The 25,637-nt window shown below is 44.9% G+C and overlaps 2 protein-coding genes across 7 annotated transcripts in view; one reads left to right on the top strand and one right to left on the bottom strand.

Annotated features, from left to right (window-relative positions):
• LOC135385177 (protein Aster-B-like) overlaps positions 1–5,168 on the top strand; it is a 226,208-nt gene extending 221,040 nt beyond the window's left edge. For all 6 annotated transcript variants that reach the window (XM_064614361.1, XM_064614363.1, XM_064614365.1 and 3 more), the window contains one exon: positions 2,595–5,168. In XM_064614361.1, the coding sequence (XP_064470431.1) occupies positions 2,595–2,714 (120 nt within the window). In that variant the 3' untranslated portion in view covers positions 2,715–5,168. The remainder of the gene's footprint in view (positions 1–2,594) is intronic.
• A 16,814-nt stretch (positions 5,169–21,982) lies between these two features.
• On the bottom strand, positions 21,983–25,145 carry LOC135383083 (uncharacterized). Its single transcript, XM_064612705.1, has one exon. It carries the CDS (start codon positions 25,065–25,067, stop codon positions 22,188–22,190), a length of 2,880 nt encoding a protein of 959 aa, XP_064468775.1. The 5' UTR covers positions 25,068–25,145; the 3' UTR covers positions 21,983–22,187.
• Between the last annotated feature and the right edge of the window lie 492 nt (positions 25,146–25,637).

Consider the following 25,637-nt stretch of genomic DNA (forward strand, 5'->3'; position numbering starts at 1 on the left):
TGATGGTTTTAAGATGAAGAGGTAGAAGATGACTGTAGCTGTCGCTAGATTACATTCCCTTTTCCCTCTGGGACAGTTTTTTTTTCTTTTTTAGTCCTTGTTGGTCCTCTTAATAAACAGGTTTGAACCTTACAGAGTGGCTTAGTCGAGTTCTTACAGTCACAGAGTGGAAGTTCCACAACAGTATACTTAGGGCCCTCGGTTTTCGGGTAAAACCCGATAAAGCCCGTTTTTACCCCCCGATTTACATCAAAATAGTTCGGGTTTAACCCGATAAAACCCGTAAACCGGGCTTCCGAAAGTGCAAACCAAGGACTTGATCCGCACACGCGCAAACTACGGCAATCGCGCGATGGCTCCCGATTTGCTCCCGACCGCGCCGCGTCTTGCAGGTAAAGTAAACAAAACAGGTCGGGTTTGTAGACGCTTGCATGCAGGTCCGATTTCTAGCGTGAAAGATGTTCCTTTGGTAGGCGTCACTATTTGAAAGTTGGCTTCACCTAACACTTCCGTGTATTGCGGTCAAGCCCACTTCAGCGAATGCTTAGTGTTGCTTTAAGTGTACGTTTGTAGATTTAGCGGAACTTTTCGATTCATTTATTTGTGTTACGGGAAAGCCAACTTTAACCCATGACATCATACACTTTGCTTAGTGATATATTAGGTTAGATTAGTGCGGCTGTGGCAGCTTCGCTCATGATCTCAGTTGTCTTGCGACGTATACCCCCAATTATTAATTAATTAATTTCAACACATAAAAGTTTTTTTTTCACCCGAAAATACATCACTTCTCAGTATATCACCCGATTTTACCCTGTTTGGCAGGTCCTGATTTTCAACCCGATATTTACCCCCCGATTTTCACAAAAAATAAAACCCGAAAACTGAGGGCCCTAAGTATACTCAGTTTCAGTCACTAGGTTTGACAATGAAACTGACGTGCATGTAGAATTGCAATATTGCAACTTAGCTCGGAACCAGACCTGGTGCCTGGCATCTTTTACTGGTGCCTGGTACTTTTACTAATGCATGGCTGCAAAATGGAAAGTGAATGCATTTTCATTTCTTAGCAGATGGACGTCAAATGGAATCGATTAAAAAGATAGTGGCAGCTGGTCATAGTACAATTGCTGCCTTTTTTGTGAGGCTCCAAAAATTTATATTTTGTTTTTTGAACAATGCGATTCGAACCAACCAAATTTAAAATAACTTCATGAATTTTTATGTCCATTATTTTGGAATACGTTTTTTCGGACTGTGTTCTACTGGCTTAGATAAGGTGCAACAGCCGTCTCATCCTTGCCTTTGAGGCTGTCTGTCAGATCAGTGTGCCGGACAATTGCAGTTCAGTCGCTTCATCCTCAACCTAACACAGGTCAGCGCCTCCTATACAAAGGGTTCTATATGTGTCAGCTCGCACCGCGCGCAGCGGGAGGAGGCCGTCGCGAAAAGTGCGGAGTGCTGCCACGGGAGGCGCCACCCATGTAGGGAACATTGGCCACTCCAACCGTAGGTGTGCCGCATTTGTGCTGCTTGAGAGCTGTGAAATTCAGAAATCTGTTTTATATATTACTTTTTCTTTTCTTTATTTGTCATCGGAACGCTCTTCCAACTCTTCTTGGCGAGAACAGAGCTCAGACTTGTCCTCCAACAATGTCGTAATTTGTGATCTACGTAACGATGTTTCGTCTGATTTATTCGCACAAGCTCTGTGCTATAAAACAAAAGTTACAAGCAAAATCACTGTAATGGACATTGTTACTGAACTCGGCTGTGTCTATTGAGAATTTAAAAAAAAACGCTATTAACACGAGATCTGAGAGATGTTACCGTAGGTACAGACAGCGTCACCAAATTAAGCTGTGCAACTGTAATAATCGGTTCAGCTTCACGTACTTCCTAGAAAGAGGTTTCTTTCTGAAACTTTCGTAGGCGTCATTCTTGTCCGTAAGGCATAGTTCGCCAGCATAGGCTGCTATGGAAACGTAGCTTCAGTGAGCTGCCTTAGCACGTCCAACGTGTAGAGAAGTTCGTCGGAAGGATGCAGGAGCCCTCCTCGGTCTCGGTGATTCGTTAGTCCACCGGCAGTCCGGCTTTCCCTTCTTTTGAGAACATTTTGGTAACAATTCTCACACGAGATTTTCTTCCGAACAACACAGGATATGTAGCCTCCAATGTGTGCTGTAGCAGAAATTTGAAGGCTGGGCTCAAGTTTTCCAATAGGCTGGTTTAACTTTTGTGGGGCTGATTCCGCTTCATAGGGAATCATTGCCAGCGCCTTTGTTTGCTTCTCCGACGCATTAGTAACTGCCGTGTTTGTGTGCAAGGCAACTATGTGTGGGGGATACTCAAGGGCTGTCGCTGTATGATGCAATAGTTTAATCGAAAGGTGAATATGTATATAGGAGGTGTTGCACAGGTGCCTCACGTACGGAGTAAACAAGCGCAAAAATGTGGGGAGCAAATGAGTGGTACGGGAATTGATGTCATGAAAACTTTACCTGCTTATGAGGTTATGCTGACTGGATATCTAAATTGATAAGCATATGCATATAAGCATGTATGTATGATTTTTCTTTGCATTTTAATTGCAGATTGACAGCTCTCTTCTTGACTTGAAAGCAAGCCTGGACACATACCACTCATATACGTCAATGCCTAGCACCGTGGATGTCTCCACGAAACCACCTCCGCCTCCACCCAAGAACTTATGATCCCAACCATCAACTCTTTTCTTGTCATGCTGTGGTATCACTAGTCACCTGAAGCATCTCGTTTGCCACACTGTGCACCAGTGTTATGTGATTGACAGTCCCTGTCATGTGCACCGTATCCATTAATTCATTTGTAGGTTATATCTATAGTACCTTTAGCATAGGTCAGTTTGTTAAATAGTGCTGAAAAACTGCCTTTCCTTGGAATGCTGTCAGAACTTTGAGTGTTTTCTTGAGGCAGAAATATGTTTTTAGGTAGGTTTTTTTTACTAATGAAATGTATAAAATTTCTTCCATTTCAAACTTGCCCATGTTATTTGGGTAAAGTGTTTGGAGTTTCAGTAGATATGTGGGGAAAAATCAATTTTTTGTGCACTGTATAACTTTTGAATGCAGAGCATGTCTACGCCTATATTGTATACATAAGAAAGATAGTAAGTACTAAAGAACTTTAAAGTGCTGCCTTACTGTAAGAATAGTCCTGTTAATGGCATGCAAGGCAATCGTGCAGAATAGTAAAGGTACCTTTGTAGTGCCTCCTTTTTACATGTGTAGCCGCCATAGAGGTTCGACAGATTTTGGTATTTGGTGCAAAAGCCTTGATGAAGGGCGACCGGAATGTGGTACATTCATTCGATCTTTTGCCAGTTCAGTATGTTTTGCTCTCTGAGGATATGTAGGACCTGTATGTCTTAATCATCATCCTGTATTGAACCCATTCCATTTTTTTTGTGCCAGGGGTATTCTTTGTAAGACGCAACTTAAACAATGCCAGGTATCCATTGATACTGCCATAAAACTGACGACTGAAATGCAGGCGAGGATTGAAACTTTCTCTTTATAGAGCAATGTGCTCAATGAATCAAAACCTGCAGGGTAATCACTTTCCCCTTTATTGTTGCATAGGTGCAGTGAAAACCATGCAAATGCACTCCTTTCACCATACTTAAAGAGGTTACACAATTCAATCCAATTGGTATTCTTTGCAGGCGCAAGACTTCTGGTTTCAGGTAATGTCCGCAAGTAGCAGAGAAAATATAGTGTAACAATTGTAGGAAAACACACTGGTTTGGGATTCAAAGATGTCAGTGGTATTATCGCGAGCAGTGTTATATTTAATGGTGTTCATTATTGCACACTGTTTTGGACTTACGTGAGTTTAATTGTTGTTAAGAGTTCATGCTTCCCTGCACAAAACAGTAACCTAACTTCATTTGGGGACAGGTGTCTGGTCTACGTCGTGTATGCTTCCTGAACGGACACATTTTCTAATTCCGTTTCTACTGTCCTCAGGCATTTTGTATTTGGAAAGTTTGTGCATATGTCATGTGCATGTTCACAGGGCAGGCAGTGCTCTCAGGAAATGAATTGTGGGAATGGGAGAAACAAATTTACTATACAAAAGCATGAACGAAATACACTAATGAGAGTGTGCCATAAACACTGTCGGGACTGACATCGTGGCATACTGTAATGGCGGCACCCACCGTCGTTCCAAGTGCGCAAGGCATTTCCCTTCATGTTTCTGCACTGGGAGTATTCTTTACCAGACGACCGTTTGTCCTCGAGTTCAAGAATTCTACTTAATTAAATATTACCGCTGTTAGGAGCTTAAATAATCTGTTTTTGAATAGCACCATTTACTGTACTTGTAACATATGTCTTTCTTTGACACTGATGGGATGCACAAATCTGGCATATGCTGATAAAGACTGATTCAAATAACTTTAGTGAGAAGAAAACAAAATTGTGATTGCATATTTAAGAATGCTTGGTACATAACATTCACGTTTGTTTCGTTTTGATCAACAGCATGTTTGTTTGTTTTCCCCTGACTACGTTGAGCAGACTGTGAAAGATTTTGGATCGCAGGTTTCTGTCCATTGTCTTCCAAGAAGATTGCGGAGCTGGCATTGTGCCCTGGTACACGCCATGTAACCTTATACCCTAGATTTTTTTCCACCTGTTGGCTTACTTGCTCGTCAGCTGGTCTGACGAGCGCCTGTATATTACTACGTCAGCCACAGTGCACACCATTTGTAGGTACCTGTGCTGTGAACCACACTGATGTGAAGTGCATTAGGGTGTAAATGTGATTTTTGTGCAGTCATTGAGCCGTGTGAATGAAGGTGTGTCTTCACGTGCTGATTCACATGATGCAGGGCAGGTCTTTGCAGTGCTTGGAAAAGTGTGATGGCTATAAAAAAAGCAAAGTGGAAAGACGACTCAAAGTACGTTTGATTGTGTGTGGAACACACCACAAGGCTGTGTTGTTGATGCGATCACCCTGTGGGTTGACTGTGAAGGATTTTGTTGCTCTCAGGGTAACGGTTCTTGAGAAAGGAGTTAAAAGAATGAGACCAAACATGGCATTAAAGTGTTACTGCATTATAATGTGATGTATTTTTATGCCATTGGAGTGTGCAAGAAATAAAGTCATGTCCAGCATCGGAATTTTCTCTCTCTCTCTTTTTAACTGCCCTCTCTCTGGAGTCTCAATCAGCCACATACATCTCAGGGATCTCAGGGATGCTCCCATGCATACATATCTGGTGCTGACCTCAGGAGGTTAGAAAGCTTCAGTGGTGTATACTGTATAGGGCCAGAAGTTTTCGGGTTTAACCCTATTTCTCCCCGTTTGTACCCCCCGAATGCAATTATCAGACTTCGGGTTAAACCCGATATTTGCGCCCCGACGATGTCTGTAAAACCCGAGAAATCGGCCAAACGTAGAACATAGAGGAGGGTGCAAGCTAACTGGCCAGTCTCAATCCATGTTGAGCCGAGCGACGAGTCAATCCAATCCAACATCTGATTTGCGCATGGGCACCAAGCGGCAAGCTTTCTGCGTTCTTCCCGGTTGTGGATGCGTTATGCGTCCGTGTCGGATGCTTTCGGTCACACTTATCACTAGGGCCAGGATTTTTAGGCCCTAAAAAAGTGCGAAATATGCAGGCATTTAGGCCTAAAAACAGCGAAATAGGCAAATATAGGCACAATAACATTGTAAGCTTTTATTGACTCCTTGCTTCACTATCCTCGTAGCATGGCACAATGAAAGTCGTTCTCAAGTTCTCAAACTTGAAACTTGATCTGCTTGCTCTAAATAGGGCCTTGTAGCGGGAGAAGCTTCTTTCCACGTCACATTACGTCACAGGTGCAAACTTGAAACATGAAATCTCGTACGGGCTGAGGTCTTGATCTGGTGTAGGTGTGTCCCCGCCATTTAGGATCCCTCAAATCTTCAGCAGTGTGGAAAGGGCCCCGATTCTTTTGAATGAAAGCCTCCATCTTCGTGGTGGCTCTGGAGCCCTTCCCTTCCAGGTTTTGGAGCGCAGAGCGGACACGTTGTAAGATCTTTAGAGATTCGTTCAAAGAAATGCCAACTGTTTCTAGCTTTTTCATGTTCGTCGACAGGCAGGAGAAATTTTCGGTTCACTGCGTTGTACTTATGGCAACCAACTGATGAGGTGAGCAGCCGTGTTAACTCTACTCTGCGTCAGGAGACACAAGAAGCTAGCACCACACCACGCGTTTCTGTTAAGGAGGTTACGTATCCGTGAGTCACAGAGGGCCACGGTAGGAGGCTATTGACGGGGACATATCCCTCTTAAGAAGGGTCGATGAGTCACAGGGGTGCAGAAAAAATGGCTATCGGAGGGGTCAACAAAATTTTCAGTCTTTGTGACGTCAAGGTTGTGACGAGAATAAATGTGTGTTGGAAGAGGACAAAACCTCCCGTTCTGCCATGATATATAACATGCAAGTAAGAAGGTCCGGTCCCAAATTGCCTCAAATAGGCAATTCTAGGCACGAAACTTGGAAAAAGGCATTTATGCATGAAAATGTTCAGTTTAGGCATTTATAGGCAGTTTTAGGCAAATGCCTAAAAATCCTGGCCCTACTTATCACACGAACTTCGTTCAGTTTTGCAACGTGCACCTTTGTGTGACGCCTATTCTTGGGATCAAAGCCTGCTGTCCTGATGGGCAGACCAAAGAAGACAGCCCACGACTGGGCGAGGGAGTACTCAGATCTTGAGGTTAAGAAGAAGGCACGCCTGGACGCTTTTCAGGACTCCGGTGAAACACCTGCAGAATTCACGTTGGTCTGCAAGTACTGTTGCCTGGAGATTTCGCCAGATCCAGCAAAAAAGCCTTATGATCGCATCAGAGAGTACGTGGCGTCGGCATGGCATGGTAAATTGAAAGCGGACTTCGAGAAGGCCGAGCAGGCGAACACGAAACAACAAACCATCTTCGACATTATCATAAGACAGCGGAACAAGGAAAAAGAAGCAGAAGGTGCGATACACGATTTTGTGCGCGCTGTCTGCTTTGCAGGAATAAGTCTGGAGCATGCAGACTGTGAACTTGGGCGCTTCTTCAAAAGGTATTGCCCGGCCACGAGGACAATGCCATGTGCGAAACAGCTGAGAGAAAAGCACCTCCGACAGGTGTTTCAGGCCTCCAAAATGAAGTTTTTAAAGAATATAGCCACTGCAAAGGTAAGCATCATTGTAGACGAGTCCCCAGACGTCATCCACACTCCAACCTTCAACACACTCTTCTGCTACTACGACGCCGAAAAAGAAGAGAAAGCAATTATTCTTGCAGATGTTGTGCATGTGAAGGCGTGCAACAGCTATAGCATTGGTGCTGTCCTGACTTCTGTACTGAAAGAATACGGAAAAGACTGGAGCAACGTGATTGCAGTCTCCAGTGACTCCGCGGAGTACACGCGGAAGATGGTGCGCGAAATTCGCGAAGCGGAAGGTGTAAACATCACTTACGTGAAGGACTTGCCGCACCTGATCCACGTGGCAGTGGATAAGGCCCTCTCGTGTAAAAGTGTTGCTGACGTTCGTGCAGCAGTGATCAAGTTCGGGGCACTATTCAAGCACGCAAATCACCTATATCAGACGTACCACGAGATCTGCATAGCAAACTGACTGTCATGCAGTGAGATTCAGAAGCCACCTGCTGTCGTCCCCATACGCTGGTACAGTTTCTGCAGATGCCTGCGCGCAGTCACGGAAATGTGGGATTGTTTAATGGAAGTACCTACTGGAAAAAGATCAAGGCAGCTCAAAAGCTTCTGATCTTAGACAACTTCTCTCTGATAGGAAAGCTGCGGTCTATGCAAAGGCGGTTCTAGTTCAACAGGTACTGGAACATTTGGTGTCGATCCAAAAAAAGCTATAGAGTGGCCAAGTCCTAGTCCTTCAGTACTACCATCTTGTGCATGTGGAGCTAGCTGCAGCTATGGACACTGTAAAAGAAGGGCTGTTCATGTCAGAAGGCAAACAAAAAGCAGTTTTTTCGATGCTACCTAGACATCATGCAGCTGAGGTGAAAAAGAATGTGGGGGAATTTTGCAGAGCTCTGACTGACAAATGGAATGCCACATGCATGAGGAACCTAACAGAACTTGAAAGGGGCCAAGTGACGCAGAACGAAACATGGAAGCAATCCTTGATCCTCGACCCCCATCAGAAGCATGCTGCTAGCCAAGAGTTTGAATCATACCAGAGCTTCTTTTCACTTGTAACTTACCCTGCATCTGTGCAAGAAGAATTTTGTCAGTACTTAAAGGAAGACATCCCAACAAATGATGGCCTGGGCATCCTGGAATACTGGGTGAAGAGCACAAAGTACCCTAATCTGAGGTCAGCAGCTCTGAGCTTACTGTGTATCCCCAATGGGAGTTGTGACGTTGAGCGCACCTTCAGCCAGCTGCGTTACGTTCAGAGGCCCGACCGTTCGTCAATGGGTGCAGAGACATTGAGGATGGCAGGCAATTATGCTGTATTGTTAACAAAGGATGGTAACTACAGATGACATCATATTAACAATTGTACCTTCATTCCTTTGAATTTTTAAAACATTTTGAGAGAGTACATGTGTTACCATATCATAGCTGTGTTGTAAGGTTTTGCTGTTGTATTAGAAGCATTGAAGTGATGCATTTAAGAAAAAATTCCTTTTCTGGTTGCGCACTACATATTAATAGTAAGGAATCCTGCCACTGTACCGATATAAAATAAAGCTTTTGGACTGGAAAATGCATCCTGCTGTCAGTCATCTGAATTTGCATGAATTTGGCCATCCAATATATAGCACCCGATTTTTACACCCCAAATTGAGAAAAAAGTATTTCCCAAAACCTTCTCGTCCTAATATAAGATCCGATTTCTCCCTGCACCACAATGCACTAGCACAGTGCAAATAATTTCACACGATATTTGCAGGAATTTAGGGTATAAACGTATTTCCCCGATTTTTACTCCCCAAATCTGAAAAAGAGTAAAACCCGAAAGCTTCTGGCCCTATACATACAGGATGAACGTAGGATGTTCAGTGATACTGCATGCCTAAACTTAGCTTAGGACATGACAGCAGATCCACACAGGATAATCGTTGTAGTGTAAACATACAATATGCTATGCACTGTACTACTGTTAGAGATATCCATGCTCTTTAGGGCCCAAGTGCTGCGCCATTTGCGCCAATCACTGGGTGCTGTGCCAGCCTGCGGTGTGGAAGGTGTTTTTGCTGCATTTGCGCCAAAGTTGCGCCAAAACGCGGAGCAGGCGACTACTTCACAGTCTACGGAGGTCGTGCGCGTCACGAGAAAGCGAAACCTGCAGTAAACGATGTGAACCATGCAGTGTTTGACAAAGTTTAAACGTGAGAGGAAGCTGTCACAGCGACTTACTAGCCAGTGCGTGTCCATTGTATGTGGACACGCACTGCACTGACCGCTACGCACTGACTTGGAAACAGGTTAGGCTCGTGGCTCCTCGAGCTCGCGCTCTAAATTGTGTGAAAATTGCCCAAGACAAAATGAAACTGCAATTACCGTGGAAAGCGCTCATTCCACATCATAAATGCGTGATCATACACACCCGAGGCTTTCCGACAGCGGATCGCTAAGCTGCGCCATGCTGCGCCAAAATTCGATTTTTCCTGCGCCAATGTGTGCCAGAACGCTTCGAGGCACTTCCATCACTGTGCGCAGTGCAAGACACAGTTTGGTCTGCATCCAGTGACAGTCTCTTATTTCGTTGAGATCCCAAAGCTCTCGGGTAGCTATAATCCTAAAACTGCCTATTGTCATGCGTGACACAAATAGCTTCGTAGTTCACTCCCTCGATACAAAAATATCTTGCACTTTGAGGAGTTCTGCCAAACAAGCTTCGATGTGGCAGCTTTATGGCCCATCTTTGGCGGTTAATTTTTAGCAAAATGCTTTTGAAATGCAATTAAATTTTACTGAAAGGCTTTATGCCTTGCCCATTTGTCCATGCATGCAAACGTCTGACGTCACAACCCTATCTCTGACACGGCCGCGCAAACACCTCCTGGCGCCGCATCTGCTCTAATACTACTACTCTCTACCATTGAATTTGGAGCCGCCTTTTAAACCCTTGAATTCTGGGAGGGATTCTTCACGATAACTGCCATTGAACGAACAACACCATAGCTTGAATTATCCTCTCCGTCCGCCTCCAGGAGTCCACAACGAGGCATTCCGTGTCTGCTAAAAGTTGCTCAAATGGAAAAGAAGTGAAAAAAAATAAATAAAAAACCACTGGACGATTATGGTAGTCGGTAATGCGATATTTGAGAGCCGCTGTTGAGGTTGAATTTAGAGCCCTGCACGTGCACGGGCCCCCGTACCCGGGCCGGGCTTGTTATTGGCTTTGTGCTCCGGGCCGAGCCGCCGAGCCCGGGCCGACAAAAGACGTCAGCACCGCGGGGCGCTCCAGGCCGGGGCCGACAAACATGTTTCCGGGAGTCAGGCTCTGCCTGATCACGCAGCTATAGTTCCACACAATGAAGAACTATTAGTTCATATAATCACGTGCTTGCGTCATTGCTGTGCATATATTTGCAAAAAACAAGCAAATGACACTGCATTATGCGTATGATTCGACCCTCTAGAACATTCTCAAAGCCACTTCACATTATCCTGACTCCTTACCTATTTCGCAATCACATTCATAAGGCTTGGTGAGAGAGGTAGGGACTGGGAGAAGGAGTTTGTCCACAACATCATCTGCCTCCACAAAAACTTGATAGTGCAACGATAACGCGATAACGTACGTTCTGGATTTAATGTGACTCGTGCTGTTGCGGTGTTAAACCGCCAGCACTTTTATGTTTGTGGCATTGTCTTCTCTTCTTTAAGTTACTTATCAATTTGTTTGATAAGCGCTAGAAACGCGTATGTCACGGCTGGAAATACTAGGCCAGGATCTACTCGCGAGTCACCGGGCCGGGCCGCGGGCTGTGTTCGCTGAGTCACCGGGCCGGGTCGGGCAGGACTCTACTCACAGGGCCACCGGGCCGGCCCGCACAAAAACATGAAGGTACGGGCGCGGGCCATTTTTCGATGCGCCCGGGCCGGGTCGGGCGCGGAAAAGTCTGCCCGTACAGGGCTCTAGTTGAATTATACACCACTGTTTTTATTTAGCACACATAGTACTTTCTTCAGGTAGCACTCCTATCCCAGTTCGTGAGGTAACTATGAATAAAAACTTGCAGCCCCAAATTTCTACCTTCGTGAGGTAACTGCCGCGATTTTGCGGCCGCCACGGTTCCAGTCGCAAGTTTGGAGTTAAGCTCACCGAACTGCAACCAGACTTGTACACGTTACCGAAAAAAATGAACTAGATACCGTTACTCGTTACCACGAAAAAAAAAGTAACTAAATACGTTACTAGTACCAAAGCAGCAAAAGGAAAGGCGTTCCCGGTACTCCACAGTAACGAGCTACTCCACGTTACCATGCTATTACAGAGCCACAACCATGTCAAAATCACAATTCACACGTGCTTTATTTGGTCCGATAATTTACGTGGAGTTCGCTTTGAAGAATAGTTGGTACTCGAAATGGGCATCGGTTATTTTTGGTGCGTTTCCTCGAGAGAGCCTCTGTGGCAAGACTGAAAAATTGCTGTGCAAAGACTCTTTGAAATTGCTGTGAAAAAAGGCTGCATCAAATACATCCATTTTTGTTTGATGCATGTATTGGAAAGAGGATGCGCCTGATTAGTAATGAGGCTGACTTTCATTTTTTTCCCTGTAAATTCAAGGTAAACAGCTGCCTTTATTCCCTTATTTTTGCACCACTGTTAGGAGGTTGCACGACGTCTGCGCAATTCTTCGTTTATGTGAACTGATAAACGCTGCACCAACGTCTATAAGCCGTTGTGTAAGCTGGCTCTTTGCATGATTCCTTCCTTTTTTTAATAAACATGTCCCCTGCCCCGGTTGTAAACCATCAATCAGCCACAGTTCTCGGGCTGTCTCCTCCCTACAAGGCATTGGCTCCACGAAGTATTCGATTGATACGGTAACTGCTACAGCTAACAAAAATATTGAAGACGCGTACCTGAGCACGCTTCTACAAATTTGAATACGACGTGACAATAGGAAGAGGGCGGCTTGGCATCGAAAGCAGTGTTGTCAAGAAATTCGGTTTATATAGAGAAGAACGTGCTTTATGTATTTTTGTGCAGTATTATAGGTTTAAGATCTGATGTACATGTGTTCGTGGTCTGTCGTGACTTTTAGACTTTTGGGGCATTTTCTTTTTTAATATTTTGCGCCCCATGTTCTGGTCGGTGCTGTACGGATATTCATTTCTTTATTTATTTTTTCAAGAGTATAAAGAATTGCTTTTTAAATTTGTAGTGAGTCTCGAAGGGGGCACCTTCAACGTACTAATATTATACAATTTGAATTCCATTTGTTGAGGACGTGCCGGTTACAACTTTGGTGGAAGCATTTGATTAGACGATATTCCCCTTGTATTCCAACATATTTTTTCTTCGGTGATGGCCACGTATTTTCAAGGCCTAAACAACCATATAATATTACCGTGGTGCCCCTCCAAAAGCTGGTAGACTCGCTAACCATAAACTGGTCGTCTTTTCAACAGTAAAAGCAGTGCTTTCATGGGTTATGCACTTATGCTTCATATAGGTATGTCGAAGAGCCGGTTGTGGAAAGTATTGCTAAAGTAAGATGCGATAGTCATAAATTTAATTTTAATAATCAACAATATTTTGCTCGTGTATTTTAACATGGTTCATCACAATCAATCACTCACGGGATGGCCATAATGCGATAAAGCAGCTTATTTCATGCTTGAAGACTTTTATTCCATTTATGCAAACGTCAAGAGCCACGGCGGAAGGTGCAGAGTTTTTTATCCAAATGTGAACACAGGAACTGCTATATTCCCTTCTGAACGCCGAGACATGGTAACTTGGTAACTTTTTGGAATACAAGGGGAATAGCGTCTAATATGTTTCCACCAAAGATGTAACCGGCACGTCCTCAACGGACGGAATTCAGATTGCATAATATCCGTACCTTGAAGATACCCTCTTCGAGATAATACTCACTACGAAATGACAAAGCAATTCTTCATCTATTCCTGAAAAAGGAAATAAAAAAATGAATATCTGTACAGCACCGACTAGAACGGTGGGTGCAAACTATTAAAGAAGAAAATGCTCCAAAAGTTTAAAAGCCACGACAGACCACGAACACATGCAGATCATGTCTTAAATGTATAATAGTACACACAAAAAATACAAAAAGCACGTTCTTCTCTATGTAATCCAAATATTCTGACAGCACTACTTTTGATGCCAAGCCGCCCTCTTCATTTTGTTTATTACGATATGTCGACATCGTGACAGTCATTCCCGGGACTATTTTTCCCGGAACCCACGTTGCAGTGATCCCCCGCCGCTGTAACGCTTTGCACCGAAATGTCCGTGCACCGAAACGTCCGTGCACCGGAACGTCCGTGCACCGAAATGTCCGCACCGAAATGTCCTGCACCGAAATGTCCTAGATCCAACCAGAGGCTCCCAGGAGCTGAACATCCAGGTCAGGTCACCACATGTTTGAAGCGCACGGAATTTCGGGAATTTCCACATAGTAATTTACCATGTCGACCAGGTTCAAGTCGAGCATAAACGAAGGAAAGGAACGAGTTATCAATTTTTGTAACTGAATACGTTAGTAGTATATGGTCAGCTTAAGAAGCGGGCAACTCACACAGTAGCCTGGACGCCATTAATTAGCAATTACAGCAATTTGGGACCCCCCACATTAATTAGGATCATTCAGTGAGTCATTACACTAATTGGGGAGCATCTAAGACGTGTCCAGACCACTGTGTGAGTTGCCGGCTACTTGAGCTGATAAAAAATAGGTAGAAAATAAAATGAATAGATCGAAATAGACTGGAGAGAAAGAGTTTAGTTGAAGATAAATGACGCCATCTTGAAGAAAGCGGTCCAGAACGGCCGCTGATCATAGCTGGGCGACGGAGCACAGAGGCAGGTTGCAAAGCATCACAGCTGTGACCGCCAGTTCCGGACATCCTGTGACATCAGCTGTGACATCATCATGGCATGTCTGGGCAGGGGAGGACAGCCCGGGACATGCAAGGAGAAAAACACTCATAATACAGACGAATGCAAACTACTGTGAAAGCAAGAGTAAATATGCTAACCATCACTAGCTAAAAACAAAAACAATCAGGCACAGAAGCAAAGCAGCCCACCACAACAGCAGTCACGGGGAGCGCAGAACGATGCGACTGCTCCATCTGACAGCCAGGCAGAGAACTGACTCGTAATACTTTTTTCTCCTCTATAAAGTCCCGCATCTGCACCCCCTAGTGGTTACTATCTCAACTAATCTCATGACAAAATTATTAAGAATCACGCCAGCGCTACTCTTGTTTCCAAGGCGGCTTTTGCAGAAGATAGAAAATGGCGGGGATGCCTGGACAACAGCAACCAGCACCCGACATGCACGGGCATGAAAATCGTACAAAAGGGGGACAAAGTTATCACGTGCAAAATAATTAGTTATGCAACAAATCAGCCCACCACAACAGGAGTCACGGAGAGCGCAGAACGATGCGTCTGCTTCATCCGACAGCCAGGCACAGAACTGAATCGTAATGCTTTTTTTCTCCTCTATAAAGTCATGCATCTGTCCCTCTTGCGGTTACTTTCTGAACTAATTTATTTGCAAAATTATTAAGAATCGTTCTGGCATTATTCCCATTTAAATCAAGGGTGCAGCAGCACTAGCGTCATCGTCAAGACAAGAACGATCAACATGAACCTTTCGTGTCCAAAAAAGAAAAAAAATACAGAGCATTAACAAAGGAAAGCATGCAGGTCAGGGCGTGTCAGGACATTGCTCAGTGAGTGCTGTTACACGAGGAAAAATCGCTCGACTGCCGGGCAACAGAGGAAAGCAAACACAGAAAAACATTTGAACAGAGTGAAAAAGACACTCACCATCATTTTTCACGTACACTGTATTCCCTCATTGTAAATCCCCTCGACACAAAATCCACCAGGATCGTCGCACACCATTCACCAGTGACGAACCACACATCCGCACCCCGTCAGAGGCAAACTGTATCCGACCCGAGGCTACACTTTTCCACTAATGGCCAACGCAATTGCTAGGAGCAGAATCAACGCATCCACACTCGCCAGTGACCAAGAGAGAAGTGAATCCTTGCACCCTCTGCGGGCGTTCCTCATTGGTCGTGACATCATCCTGTTGTCTCAGGGCTACACTGTTTTTTCCACTAATGCTCAACCCCCAACTGCCCTGGACAAGGTCCACCTGAAACAATAGAGCCACGGCGTGACGTCATCACCCAGGCATGCAGCTGCATGGTTCAAGGACGCGTACACTGTAGACAGGGGACCTGTTATTGATTGAACCACTATCCCAAGATTATTTCCTTTATTCTACTATAACGATTGCATAGGAAGCAGAAAAACTATTGCAGAAAAGCACCAGACATGAAAGGCGATCATAGGAATTAACATTTCAATCCCAAAGTCTTACTAAATGAGACTTACGAATACAGGAAAGAACAAAATATCCTAACACGTAACTCCATCAATGGCTAAATACGACGAGCTCAGGAGACATGTCCGTCCCATCCGAGAGCCAGGGTGATAACTGAATAATGACGTTTTGTTCCTCCTGAATAGAGCCACGCACCTGTCCCCCTTGCGGTTACTCTCTGAATTAATTGAATCGTAAAATTATTAAGAATCATTCTAGCTCTACTCCCATTCAGGGCAGCACTATCAACATGGCAGTGCTTCAACAAGAATGTTCCTTGTCAAAAAGAAAAAAAATACAGAACTACATGTAGACAGAAAGCATGACAGAACAGGTCTGGGCATGTCAGGACATTGTGAGCACTGTCATGCCGTGAAAAATTGCATGTTTGTCAGACAACAAGAGGAACAAAAGCACAGAGAAACACTTGAACAAAGTGAAAACACACTCCCCAGGATCAAACTATTTCTAAACACACACACACACTCCTCTTATTATTAAAAAAACAGTGCTCATCATAAATCCGTCCAGGAAAATGCACACCATCGACCAACCTCCCATTTTTCTATTGCTACACTTTTTCTCCGCTAACGGTCAATGCATTGCTACAGATACCTGGAACATAGAGCCACTGCGTGACGTCATCACATCCTGTCTGAAGATGGCAGCAGCAAAGACAAACACTCCTATTATTTATTGAATTGCAAGATTATTTCTTTTTTCCTACTCTTAATGATATTCATTCTTACATTAAAACAACAAAACAAGCAACAAAAAAGAACCGTGCATGAACGCTGATATTAGCGATTTTCACCCCAAATGCTTATCATGGTACCTGTGGTACTTTCAATCATTAGGATCCCAACAACAGTAAACTACCACTGCTCTTTTAAATAATAATTGAGACCCTGGAATGCTCAACATCATCACCAGGCTTATGTAATACTACATGGCGCACAACCTATTCTATCCTCATATACTGGTTGTCTGAGGCTACACCTGCGAGCAAAAAGCACGAAAGCCTGGGGACAAAGTTCCATTCGCGCACGGCAGAGCTCAAGACAGAACGCCTTTACGGGAACAGATATATGATGTGATTGCACTCCTACTATATTAATGATTTTCATTATTGCATTGCAGTTTAGAAAGACTATCACAAAAAGTCCGCGCTACTCTTAACGAGCTCAACTATAATTTAGGAGCCTTAACATTCTACTTGCTATGGAAACTATAATTGCCCTATTACTTGGATCACTATTAATCAAGCGCTCCAATTTTTTCTCTTCTCATTTCAGTCTTGTCATGCAGTGAAGCAGACTCATATCCAAAATAATTAATTTACACTGAGGGTGGCGTGCTTCATAGGAATTTCTGGCCTGCGCTCAGGTGCTAGCATTTCTGCACAAATACCTATAACTGCAAATAGCTGACTTCTTCAACATACCGAGCTCCTAATGATATCTAACAAACAAAAAACATACAAACCCTCTTCTCATGAATTCTGCTTTACCATGCGGCTGGGTCATTTCAGACCAAATCACCCAAAGGTCGTGCTCGACCCCCTTCAGTTTTGTTTCCAAAATTTATCATGGACTCCTTATTGCAAATAAAGAAATTTTTTCTGAGTTTTACTGGACAATGTTGAACCGTTGTCGATTTAGGCGGGGTCAAAGTTCGTCAGAATCGCGAAAACCATGCTACGAAAAAGTTACCTACTGAGCAGGGTTTTGCCTCTAGGTGGACTTTAGTGACATAGAATGAAAGAGCGTGGCCCTAACATTCTGCCAATATCAAGTTCTTCCCTCGTGTTTGATTTTCGGTTAAGGGCTTGCTAAGGGCACTTTTCGCACAGGCTGGAATGGACAAATAAATTCCGCGTGTTCTGGACCTTCCATACTTCAAAATCACATGTTTTGAAGGCCGACCACACAATACTTTTTGCCCCATTTAATCCCATATGCCGTACTATTGGTAAAGTTGGCTGTTTTCAATGCCATTTTTGAAAATGATGCGGTCTGCCGAGAACAATCCAAATAGATGGAGATGGCAGATAAATATCTATACTAAAACATACAAAAAATTGAGAAGGTACTTTTGGATAAGGGCGAGAAAATATTTTTTGTGTCCCACATGGTTACGCGGGCCGCACGAGACGGCTCCCTGTGAGGCGCGCGAACAGATCGCGTGCCTAGGTTCTACAACCCACGTCCTGCGGCCCGATATGAGCATGTCCTCTTTTTTGCCAGCCCTTTTGTTAGTAAACTGTGTAGTTTTATTGTTGTCAGTGCATTGGTAAGTATTGTTAGAAGGTGTTTCTCAGAGTCTTTCATTCGCGGCGTTTTAAAGTGGTAGTCATAAGAAACGACACCGATGCTTTCACACTCACAAGGAACATTATGAGCAAACCATATTATCCCTTCAAATGCGCGTTTCTTATGATTAATAGCAACGCAGGTCACGTTGTGAGCTGATGGCTTTTGCTGCATTGTAGCCTCCAAAAACGCGCTCGTACATCCACGCAACCTTTAACACATGGCCTTGAAATCGGCTAGGAGAGCTCACCCGCGGCTCAGCAGATTAGTTTATGATCGTCTTTCTCACATGTGTAACCAGAAAGATTGTTATTGCTCCAAGTTTCTTGCTGAAGTCGTTGTGTTGAACAATGGCCGAAGTAGGAACGTCAGCAAATGCGCGCGTGCAAAATGCAGGACTGCAGTATGAAATTGGGTGGCACGCACGGAAACTTGAGTCGGAGCAGCGTTCAATACCTATCTTTTCGCCGTAGAGAGGAAATTGTAGTGGTCACTTTTAATGAGATACCCTACCAATGGTCGCCTTAGCTTTTTAAAGTTTGAAAAGAAAATAGGAAATAATAATGAAACCGTTGTGCATACATTTATGTGGGTATCTTTTTGCTTTACTTGAAACTATTACAATTGCTAAAATAAAAATATGTAGACTGTGTGAATTGCAAATAAACTGTTATACCCCTGTCACACGGGCATTTTCGATCCTGCTCGACCGAACCTGCTTGAACCCAATGCAGATCGGATGGTGCTACACGGCCGCTTCCAAGCAGGATCGAACTTTGATCCTGCTTGACTCAAGACAGTTCCCATAACAGGATTGAGAATTTCAAGACGGCTCGACGGACGCCATTTGCATCCTCGACCCCGGTGAACTTAAGACGGACATGCGCGCGAAGCTACAAATGATGCTTACATCGGTATACGATATATTACTACCACTAATATCGCTGTTATATAGGAAACGCGAAATTAATGAGTTCCGTTTATTCATTTGCACAGGTCAACCAGTCAATGCGCATTGAAAGTGGCCGTGTAGCAGCGTCAAAACTCGAGCGTGCTCGGGAAGTCCGATGCAGATCGGATTCGAGAAGGATCGAAATGCCCGTGTGACAGGGGTATTATTATCATTCCAGCCTGCTTGGGTGATCATCATCAGCCAGCTGTTCGGTGTGGATACATTAGCAAGCACCACATGAGCGTCTCGGGCTAGTACGCGGTAGTAGCATAGATGTGACTTAGCTGCATATAATGTCTGTTCTGGTCGTCGATAATGGATAGGGAAACTTCACCACACGGAAAAACGTTATTCGCTGAACCAAGCCTCGGGACCCACCCGTGCGCCGTTCAGCGTAACTATGCGTAGAGCGGGTGGGATATAAAAATTATTTTCTCGCCTTTATCAAAAAGTACCTTCTCAATTTTTTATATGCTTTAGTATAGATATTGACCTGTCATCTCTATCTATTTGGATTGTTCTCGGCCGACCGCTTCATTTTCAAAAATGGCGTTGAAAACGGCCAACTTTACCAAAAGTACGGCATGTGAGATTAAATGGGGCAAAAAATATTGTGTGGTCGGCCTTCAAAACACGTGATTTTGAAGTATGGAAGGTCCAGAACACGCGGAATTTATTTGTCCCTTCCAGCCAGTGCGTAAAGTGCCCTTAGCAAGGCGCAAAGTTGTAAGAAATAGCGCCAAAAAGCATCCCTGTTTCGCTGGCCCAAACTGAAACACGAGGGGAGAACTTGAAATTGGCAGAATGTTAGGGCCACGTCCTTTCATTCTATGTCACTAAAGTCCACCTAGACGCAAAATCCTGCTCAGTAGGTAACTTTTTTCGTAGCATGGTTCGTAGCGATTCTGATGAACTTTGACCCCGCCTAAATCGACAACGGTTCAACACTCTCCAGTAAAACTGGGGAAAATTTATTTATTTGCAGTAAGGAGTTCATGATAATTTTTGGACGCAAAACTGAGGGGGGTCGAACACGACCTTTGGGTGATTTGGCCTGGAATGACCCGGCTGTCTTCTGCGTAAAATCGGTGAAAAAAAAAAAAAAGAGCAGCGAAAAATTGCGCGCACTTGTGCTGGAATTGCTATGACTTCAAAAACCGAAGCACAGGCTAATAAACTAAGAAAAAGACACCAATTTCTGCCATCAGATAATTCTTGCATAATGCTACATACACAACAGCATTGTCCTTGCGTAAAGAAAGCGCAGGACAAGGGCAGACAAATCCCTTTAAGCGTGCAGGGAAAAGGCTTAAGACGGAGCGCTCAGGAATAATAGCGGAGTCACCACACATCGCTACGGAACTCAACGGCTAACACAAGATAACAACAAGATACTAGCGGCGGGTAAAATTGTAACAAGGAAGACACTGCTAAACAAGCCCCAACATGCCATGATGACGTCACAAAGCAGGAAAAAAGCACACACGCGCGCGCGCACACAGACAGCAGCTCAGGAATGCACAAGGAGACGTGCTTTATAGGAATTTCTCCTCCACGCTCAGATACCAGCATTTCTGCACAAATGCTTATAACTGCAAACAGCTTACTCCATCAACATATCAAGCAAAGGGAATACTGACACTCAACAACATCTAACAAAAACAAATAACAAACAAATTCAATTCTCCTGAACTCAGCTTTGCCAAGCGGCTTCCTTCTGCTCTACCTGGATGCTGACTGTTTCCCCTCATCTAGATTCTGAGTAAAAGCAGTGAAAGAAGAAAGAGCCGTGAAAAATTACAAAGGTATACACAAATTACCTTACGCGATCAGGGAAAATCACTTCTACTCGGGCAGCATAATACGATATACGCTGAATTTTTACGGGTGAAAAGTGCAACAAAAAAGGTACTGCTAATCAAGTCCACACACACGACAGCACATAGAAAACACAGCAGGGAAAAGGCTTAAGACGGAGCGCTCAGGAATAATTGCAGCGTCAACGTACATCGCTATGAAATTCAACGGCTAACCGACAACAAGATGACACTAGCAGGGGGTAAAAATTGCAACAAGAAAGACACTGCTAAACAAGTCCAGACACGCAACATCGCATACAAAACACTGCTCATCGGAGAAAAGGCCTAAGCCTGCGACAGAAAATCATAGAGCCATACACAAGTTCATTTTTCTATTTCGCGTAAACTACACGCGGATCGCTATTTCTTGCTTGGAAAACGACGCACAGAACCAACTATTGATAAAAGTCAAGCAAAGTGTCCGAGCTATAATGTGCTGTGTTCTTACTCTAAAACTGTCTTCTCCCAATTGGCTATTATGCAAATGATGTGTATACGTAAGCGACATTTCTATCATGCATCCTGGGAGGTACCCGGGTTCGAATCCCGGTGCCGGCTGTGCTGTCTGGGGTTTTTCCTCAGACGCTTTCAGACATATGTCGGCACAGTTCCCCAGAAGTCGGCCAGGACGCACATTTCCCCAGGGCGTCAGTCGTGACGTTGCCCACATACGTGAGGCCGACAACGGCAAGCCCCTTCACCACCACCACCACCACCATCTATCATGCATCGTCTTCGTATTTCCAACAGAAGTATCGGGCAAAGTATCGCGTTGACGCCTTTTAAGTAACGGTAGCGGTACTCCGTTACTTTAAAAAAGAAGTATCGATATCGGTATTTCGATACTTTTTACACAAGTAACGAGTATCGGTATCGCGATATCATATTTCGGTAACGGGTAGAACACTGACATTGTCCCGGTGTCTTCCTTTCAGCAGTTATCTAAAACTGTGGCATGCACAGCGCTTCACCATGCGGTGAAAGGTAGTCGATTCTCCAAAGTTCACGACACACCTGCGAAGTTACTTTTACGCACTCATCCTTTAATGCATTACTTTACAGATGACTTGTACCTACAGTGTGTACAAGCTCCGCTTACGAAAGAATAACAATCAGCGATATTTTCTGGCCGATGTAAGATATTCCTTGATTCACTTGTGAGACCCCCCAATCAGCATCATTGATTGGGAGTTGTCGATTCACTTATTGGGTGAAATGACAACGAAACAACGGGTTGCAGCAATTATCGTTGATATTTTAATTTCACCAGAAGAGGAAGCTCTACATCATACGTCATATACTGACCAACATTTTGCTGATGTCCTCACTATGCCCACATGGGGCACTTCGATTTCGGATTCATCGGTGCATCTGTGGCGCATCCCCAGAAAGATGAAAAACGAAGCGAATTACGGAGGGGACCATTCACACGTTGAAAACTAACGCTCTTCTCTGACTCCAGGGCTAGTTGCTTCGTGCGTTCTACGTCCATCGTCTGGCAGAACCCCTTTGCGTACAAGATAAAGAACAATTGGTTCACTGTGATGTTCCTTCCTGTGAGGAGACCATAACTGTCGATGTTGATATCGTTCGCTTTCTTCAGAAAAAAATTTTTGTGCAACAAGCAGCGACATGCTGTTCATGGTGTTCAGTTCAGAAGTGACACCGTTGCGTATCTTCTGCTGCGACTCCAGTTCATAATGCTTCTGAACGCACTTCTGCACGTCGTGGTAGCCCATCAACGTATCTACGGACCACGTAAGCCTGTCTTTGGGGTAGTTGTACTGGTGCATGGCTTGAAACAATGCGCCCAGAAGTTTCGTGGTTACCCGTGGAATTTGGAGAAGCGCAGTTTCGTTGTCGACCAGATAACGCTGGTCAAACATGATCGAAGGGATGAAGATAACTTTCGACTCCGCATCGAAGGAAGGTTCAGTATCGAAAACAGACCCCTTCCACTCACTGGCTACGTGTTTTCGAGTGTGAAGTATTTTCGAGAGCTGCTGTCTAAAGTATTCCTTAGCTAGCAATACGTAAATGCTGATTGCATTTCTGTGGTTTAGCATCGGCCACGTCCTAGCTGCTGAAGGTTGGTACGACAGATGACCGAGAACGTTGGAGAAACCTGTCATTTGGATATTCGCAATCTTGTTCTTCAGCATGACCTTGTCGTCAATGCTCATCCATGTCGCGCTATTAAGATCATTAGCCAATGCTGCTTGAATCTCCCTGATCGACGCCCATATGACGGCCTCATTGGTGTTATGTTGGTTCATTCGCGCAAATGTTCGTAAGTAGAAGGTAGGCAGGACGTGCTCGAACATTCGTAAGCACCTTCTCCACCTCGGCCAAGTAGGCTGCAAGATTCCGGAAAGCTCCCTCATCTGTATCGTTGAGATTTTCTTAGTCTTATCTTCAAGAAGCGGCGATATGTGCATGATGGCACGGAAGCCTATATAATTTAGAATGTCAATGGGCTTGCTCGAGTGCATGGCCTTCCGCAATGACTTAAGGTACGTTTCGGACTTGACAAGTATTCTCGTCCTGCCGTGAACAGTGGAAATGTTCTGGAAGACGTATGTCAGCAACTGCGTGAGATAGCTGTACTCCTTGAGGTATACCACCTTGTATCGGCGCGTAGATAGGGTTTCGCAGCCTCGGTTCACTGTAACGTCGGCCAATTTTTCAGAAAAGTACAGTATCCCTTTCAAAACTTCCGTGTTTTTCGCACGAGTGACGACGGTCAGAGTTTCCTTAACAGCTTTGCTGTACCAGTTGGGTAAGCGGCTGTCTTTTGTTCCGTACTGGCCGAACAACAAGCTAGGCTCACCAACGGAAATGATAAATCGGTTTTCCCTGTTTGGATCCCCAGCGACAGCCACAGACACAATTGTAGCCAGACCTAGATCTCGCAGTAATAGACTCGCAGACTTCCAGACATTCAACAAATTCTTTGTGTCCCGCACAAATGGCCATTCATTCAGCCTAAAGCTTCGCAGGAACTCTGATAACGCTGTTCTATAAGTCTCGTACGAAGCCTTTCGCGCGCAGGTCGTGATCAGCTGTCCTAGCTTTAGAGTGTCGGGAGCACTGCTTTCTCCCCTTACAATCAAATGATACAGGTCAGTTTCGTATTTCTGAGCGAGAAGCGTGTCCATTGTGGTTCCAAAATCAGGGTGCAAGTTTTTCCAGCGGCTGCAAACGAAGTTGTAGAAGTTTTTACAAGGATCCACATTCCAGTCCAGGTACGTGGAGAGATAGGTCGATTCGCGCTCACAAGCTTTAGTCTTGCAGGACAGCTTTTTGTTCGAGTGGGGTGTGGTGTGGTGCCTGCCTTTTCTTTTCCGGGTGATCCTTAACTTCCCGCGCGCAGTAGACAGCGGATATACTTCGTGCTCTAAACTTCTCGTCGGCGTCCAGTGTACGGTTGCCTTGGGTCTTACTTGGTTACTCCGCGATGTCATACCACTGACTCTTTCCCCGGCATGCCGTCCGTAATCATCTTTCGTGGGAGTTAGGCCAGGAAGTGCGTCATCGTTCAAACTAGTTGACGAATTATCAGTATCCCTTAATAAATCACCAGGAGCATAAAAGTGACGCAGACTATTCGTTCTCTTCGTACCTTCTAGGCGGTTTGGAGTGCTCACGTTGGTGGCTTCAGACACAAGACCGATTTTCTTGTAGCGAATGGGAGCGGTGAAGACTTTGGGGGATTCAAGTTTTGGGGCAGCGTACAAGCTATACATGTGATACGAGGAAAAGCCGATGGCGCACATGGCAACAGCCGCTACGACGAAAAGAACCACGTTAGGTCCTTTCTCGTTCCGCCTCGTTTCTTCTGAAGCGATTGACTCAGTCAATTCGTGCACGCTCTGTGACGGACTCTCACGCTTGTCGCTGTCACTCTGATCCGGTACACTTGCACTGCTACTGCCTTGCTTGCATTGCGGTGCGTCCTCCGCGTCATAATACGGGGAGTAGTCCAGATTAGCGAAGTTTGTCGAGAACCTGCACGTTTCCCCACTTGGGCGTCTTCCATCAGGAAAGGGCGAGACGGCATAGTCCAGATCCAACCATTTTGGACAAGCTGAACTGAGTACCTGCGGTCGGACCCATTCATTTACTCTCCTCCTGCGATGCTGTGGCGTCCTGTCGATGATCTCCCGAAGGGCTACTCTGGAGTCATGTTCAACGCTCTTGTCACTTGGTGCACCAGTCGTGCTGTTGCGTGACGAAGGTGCATTCGTCGTAATTTCGGATTGGGACTCAGAAGGCGACACGGGACTCCTTCCATGCTCCGGGCGAGGTCGTCTCAGCATTCTGGTAGCGACGTATCGTCCTTTTCCCTGGCGACAGTTCGGATGTAAGAGAAACCGTGGTGAAGGTGCTGCGCGTGTTGTGTGGCTTCTTCACACTTCTTCTTTCACGTTCCTTCCTTACTTCACTGTGACTCATGTATATCATCCAAAGCTTGTCAAAACAAGCTGAGGCACATTTGCTATGCGGTGGAGGGGGGATCTATTTATTTTGACAGGAAAAGTTAACCAGAAAGGACGGGTTGCTATTGATTGTTAAATAATTCATTAGTGGGTATCCCTGGGGTAGTTAACAATAAGGCGATATGGTGTCAGAGGTCTTCCGCCGCCCACCCACGATGTCACAGGCTGCTGAGGAGACCGCTATCGTGCAGGTAGTGGAGAAGCGCCGCAGTTACACCACTGCTCCGTGTGTCAAGTGGTATTTTGAGAGAGGTGGTTTGTCCGAAGCTGGTCAGGCGAGACGAGCTTGTCGCGGAAGGACTTTGAACGGCGGCAGTCGAGAAGAATCCTAGTAGCACGAAAGGTCACAGAAACGTCTTTATTTGGTCAAATTGGGATAGAAGACGATCA

The sequence above is a fragment of the Ornithodoros turicata genome, chromosome 2 (genome assembly GCF_037126465.1).
Source record: "Ornithodoros turicata isolate Travis chromosome 2, ASM3712646v1, whole genome shotgun sequence".
Lineage (NCBI taxonomy): Eukaryota > Metazoa > Arthropoda > Arachnida > Ixodida > Argasidae > Ornithodoros > Ornithodoros turicata.

Coding starts and splice junctions, on each gene's coding strand:
- LOC135383083 (XM_064612705.1), bottom strand. CDS start 25,067: ATGCTGAGACGACCTCGCCCGGAGCATGGAAGGAGTCCCGTGTCGCCT.